The following is a 5,355-nucleotide window of genomic DNA, read 5'->3' as shown; positions in this document are numbered from 1 at the left end:
CCCCCCCCCAACCCTCCCTGGCCACTCATCCCACTCCCCCACTTTTCTCTTCTCTCCCCAGAAACAAACAAATTTTGAAACAAAAAAATCCCAGAATTTTTTTTTACAAGTGATCGATTCCGCCGATTCTCTCCCCATTCTTCTCTTTTCTTTTGGCCGATTCTGCCGTTGCTCCCCCAACCCCCCTACCCCCGATGCACGTCAACGCTGCTCCCCACTTCCTCTCCCAAACCCCAAACCAAAATCCAGAAAAACCCGATTGAACCCTCTCTCATTCGACCCCAGAACCCAATCACAGTTGCCTCTCGTCCCCTGAGCCAAAACCCACAAACCCTTGAGCAAAGCCCGAAGCTTTCTCCAAAAATAGGCGAATTCGAAATTTAGGATTAGGGTTTGGGTGGCACTGGGGTATTTTGTTTGAAATTGGTTATAGGGATTAATTTGGTGAGGGTGATGGCTGTGTAGGAGGAGGGGGAGGGGGAAGGGGAGGGGGAGGAGGAGGAGCGCCATGGGATGAAGGTGGAGATGGATGGAGGAAGAGAGGGCGGTGGGGGGGGGGGGTTCTGGTTTTGGCGTTGAAAGAAGGTTGGGGGGACACGGGTGGATGGGGAAGAAAGGGTGAGGGGGATAAGGGGTGGGTCCCCCATGCCAAAAAAAAAAATTAAATGATTTTATTTTTTTAGTTTTTAATATTTAATAAATTTTTTTAATAGAGAGTGGGCCTGACCCTATCTCAAGCCACGTTACTATTAACAGAAGAATTGACAGACAAAATGACGGAATGTATGAAATTGTAACAAATTCGTAAGATCAAGTATGTCATTGAAATGTTTTAAAGATAGGGTATGAAACTATGACTGGCCCAATAGTTGAAGTAGTTTTATGTAATTTATTCTATTTTTTTGTCTCAAGATGTAGTCTGCATATTTTATAATGCAACAAGGTTACGGTCTGCAAATGTTCTTTCTAATGCCCTGCAACGCCTTATGGCGAAAGGAGAATAGGCATCTTCTCTTTACCAACTATATAATTGTTGGTGTCTGCACAATCTGCACATGCCTTGAGACATGATCGAACTCAAACGAATCTTCTGCGGTTATCCAAAATGGATACCCTATCGCCATAGTACCTTTTCCAAGTGAAATGGTGCGTAGGAGACATGGTTAATCTGATAATTAATTGCAACTTTACGCTAAAAAGGTGCATAAAAGACAACAATAATATAGTGAAGCCACATCTTGATTAGTATACCCAACACCCCCACACTTTCAGTGATTCCTCTCAAAGGAATTTCCTTTGGTTATATCCATGAGCAAAACTCATTTTTGTTGTCACATTTAACTATTAGTAGTTGAACAAAACACATTCAGGAGACTAAAGTCTCCTCCATCATCCTCGTGAAATCTAATTATCCCAAGTGACTTACAGACATGGTTTGGCCTTCCAATCATATCTTTGGCCCTTGATTTCACATATGGCCAATGATCAATCCAAGTCTTTACTTTGGCCAAAATTTCGATATGCTGCCACCGCAAATGGAGGAAGTCCATTCAGAGGGTAGCCGTGTCTGGTGTTAGCAAACATACATAGTGGTAATGTACTGTCCCGAAATTTAAAGATCGTTCCCAGGCACTCGCGCATCAAATTTATGTCATAACTTTGATCTGAATAGTTATTATCCAAGAAACACAATGAACCCGCCAACGGCGACAACCCTTCGTAAAGAGTTACTCAGACTTTGACATTTCCACGATGTCCTTCATTTTTCTTAGAAATATCTTTTGGTCTGCAATTATGACGAGCAAACTTTTCTGGAAAACCAAAAACTTGCAGAAATCGGTGCAGGTTTCCCAACCGCACTTATGCGGCTGAGCTATTTTCCAAATTTTGAAGCAATATATCAGACTGATTTCACAAGCCTTCCAAGGAACAGAAACTTCCCAAATAAAGACTTTCATAACAGTTGTCCCACCTTTTCATATATTAACATGGAAAGATTGCAATCGATTATTCAAATATATCATTGTTTCAGAGAGAGAGGACAAACATGCATGCGAAACTATGTGCAAATTAACCGTTTGGTTTGGAATTCTGTTTCCAACAACTTTTTTTTTTTTCACTGTTTTACCTTTACTATGAATTTATGAATCACTTTGCGTATACGACATTAAGCATATGTAAAAATACAAAAATAACACATATATAGTTGACATGTTCTTCGAAACAATACATGTATGAATACAAAATATGTTGTCTACAAACTGATCATGCACTTACTAAATTAACAGTCAAAACTAACATGAAAAACCCAAGCATGCAATCATGCAAAACAAGCAGCAACTATGAATTAACACTTATGTAATGCCAATTCGGAATTGATGACAAAATTATAGCAACCAAACCAAAACTTTTCCTAAGATTGTTGGAAAAATTAGAGTCTATTTGCTACATTAAATCACATTGAAAATTAAGAAATAATTCATGCAATTATATATAATAATTAATGCATGCACATGAGTAACCAATGTTAAATGAACATGACATAATGGATTAGAAAAACCTGAAAATTCGGATGATACAAGTGTTAGACACTTCATCCTTAAGACAAGTTTATGTCCTACTATGGTGCTCATGGTTGATAGGCGTTTGTCTCCTAATATACAATAACCATGTCCTTGTAACAATAGCACTCCAAATCACAAGGCTTCATGAATCACGGGGCTTCCCTATTAATAGAAGTTGAGATACCACTTTGGAAAGCATGTGACTATTCATGAAGAGTCAAAAGTTGCAACTCTTCATTTGAATACACACATCTTTCTATCAAAAGACACCACTTCTAATTTCTATTCAATTAATAAATTTCATATTATAATAAATTAAAATTTAAATTTTCCAACGTTCACAAGGCATGAAATCAGATTGAGAATCTAACAATCAATCCGTCATCATTATCTTGTCGCCTTATTCGTTGCAAATCATATAACTCCGCAAACAAATACAAATAGCAATATGACACTTCTTCCTCCTCCTCTTCTCTCGTTGCCTTATTCATTGTATCAACTATTTGTACCCTGCATCCGCTCAGAAAAGTGTTCGTACCAACTTAGTAGCCAAAAAAAACAAATGGATTGCAAGCAAGTTGGCACACAAAATTATGAAAGGACTAACCTGCGAACAGAAAGCTATTCAATAATTCACCACTTCGGAAAGCAAAGGTTTATTTGAGAAGAATGCCTCCAAATTCGCCATTGCTAGATCAGTCAAATCCGTGAAACAGTCTGCTGTCAAGACAGCTTTATGCGGCGACAAAACAACATTATCTAGACCAAACAGCTCTTTCGGAACTTCAGGCTCATTCTCAAACACATCCAAGCCTGCACCTTTGATCTCTCCTTGCACCAAACACTGGACCATTTCCTTCTCATCGATAATAGCTCCACGCCCTACATTAACAATCACTCCCTCTCTTCCCAACGCCAACAAGACGTTCTTGTTAATCATGTGGCGGGTTTGAGCAGTCAACGCGCAGCAAATGACAAGAGCATCGCTGTTAGCCGCAAGTTCACAAACATCGGAATAGAAAGGGTAAGAAACAGAAGGTTTTCCCTTCCTTGAGTTGTACAAGATTTTGCAGTCAAATGCCTCAAGTCTTTTAGCAACTTCTAAGCCAATATGTCCCAATCCAACTATACCAACTCGCTTCCCTCCTACCTGAAATTTCCAGTCATCAAAACCACTTTAAATCGCTACCACAAAGAAAAAGAGAAGAAGATAGATTCATAATTGAAGTATCTATATGCAAATTTCAATATATAACATAATTATAAAGTTCTAAAGAACTGCTCCTCCGAACTCTATTAATTTGTTTTCGAGAATCTGTAGATTGTAACAATCCTTGACCTTAATTCAAGACTCTACACAAGTTAGAATCGGGCCCACTATATTACAACCAATGATTTGACATGATAAGGAGAGAAGAATTAAATTCAATTTCAAGCTCTCGACCAAAAAAATTCTAGAATGCACCGGTGTATAGGATTCACTGCTTCAATAAAGAGCAGAATTATAAAGTTCCAAATTTCAATACATAACAGAATTATAAAGTTCTAAAGAACTGCTCCCATTTGTGCGAAAATTCCTTATCCTCCAAACTTTGTTCATTTGTAATATAGCTCCCACTATATTACAAACCAATGATTTGACATGACAAGGAGAGGAGAACCAAATTCAATTTCAGGCTCCCCACCAAAAAAAAAATTTCTAGAATGCACCGGTAAATACTAAATAGGATTCATTGCTTCAATGGAGAGTGGAATTTGCGTGCTCTAATCTAAATATTTCAGTCTAGCAGCTGTAGCGGTTGATAAAACTGGAGCATCACGTACGCTGATGTAACGTAGAAGAATTAAAAGCAAATAAAAACCAATCAATCAAAATCTGTATTTTGACAATGACAATCTTTAATTTTCACATCACATCACCAACAAACAAATAAAAAGTGCGCTTCTATAGTTTGAAATGCTCGAAGTATCTAATGTTCCGGAGCACTAAAAAAATTTTATCGATTAAATTCACATACACAAAACAACTGCAAGTAAGCTAAGAATTTATGACCTTAGTACCAAGAACAAAATCTCCTCGGCTAACCCAAAACCCATCCCGGACAAACCGATTAGCGGCCGAAATCTTCCTCATGACATCCAGAAACAACCCTACAGCCATGTCAGCGACATCGGCAGCGAAGATTGGAGAGGAATTGGCAATGCGCACGCCGCGTGCCAGACACGCGGAAAAGTCAACGTGGTTGAGGCCTGCGCTGAGGGTGATTAGGAGCTTCAAGGATGGAAGTAATTGGAGGAGCTGGGCGGTGATGGGGGGTCCGAGGGCGGAGGAGAGGAGGACCTGGGTGGAGTTAGCGTGGGACTGGAGGAACTGGGCCTGAGGGAGAGGGGAGTCCCAGGCTTTGAGGAAGTGGAACTTGTGAGAGGCTTTGGACTCCAGGACTGTGAAGCAGGGATTTGGGAAAAGAAGCAGGACTTGAGGGAGTTGGGTGGGATTATCCTGTGTCATTGGATTATTTTTAGTCGTGGGATTATGGGACTTTGGACAATTGGGTGATGTTTTTCTGGAACTGGGGATCGGGAAGGAGATGAATCTCTCCTATTATTGATTAATGTTTAATGCGTTTTAATAACATTTTCTTTCAATTAGATGCCGTTTGGGTTTAGGGACATGCAAAATATTTGTCTCACGTGTTTGTTTTGTTTGCATGGGCTGTAGATCCGCTTGATATATAAGTCGAGTTCGTACAGCTTGTCTCAAATTTGTCTCGTTTATGCATTTTTTAATTTG

The 5,355-nt window shown here is 39.4% G+C and overlaps 1 protein-coding gene across 1 annotated transcript; it reads right to left on the bottom strand.

Annotated features, from left to right (window-relative positions):
* Positions 1 to 2,857: 2,857 nt before the first annotated feature.
* LOC125473446 (glyoxylate/hydroxypyruvate reductase HPR3-like) lies at positions 2,858 to 5,115 on the bottom strand. The gene is made up of 3 exons (XM_048576270.1): positions 4,618 to 5,115; positions 3,172 to 3,714; positions 2,858 to 3,074 (listed from the first exon to the last, which is right to left on the bottom strand). The coding sequence occupies exons 1-2, from the start codon at positions 5,071 to 5,073 to the stop codon at positions 3,190 to 3,192; spliced, it is 981 nt and encodes a 326-aa protein (XP_048432227.1). The 5' UTR covers positions 5,074 to 5,115; the 3' UTR covers positions 2,858 to 3,074; positions 3,172 to 3,189.
* Between the last annotated feature and the right edge of the window lie 240 nt (positions 5,116 to 5,355).

Source organism: the organism of the source record quoted next, unplaced genomic scaffold (genome assembly GCF_019419815.1).
Source record: "Pyrus x bretschneideri cultivar Hongxiangsu unplaced genomic scaffold, Pyrus_bretschneideri_v1 Contig87, whole genome shotgun sequence".
Classification (NCBI taxonomy): Eukaryota; Viridiplantae; Streptophyta; class Magnoliopsida; order Rosales; family Rosaceae; genus Pyrus; species Pyrus x bretschneideri.
Note: the sequence above shows the minus strand (reverse complement) of the source record. Positions and strands in the feature narration are given on the sequence as shown.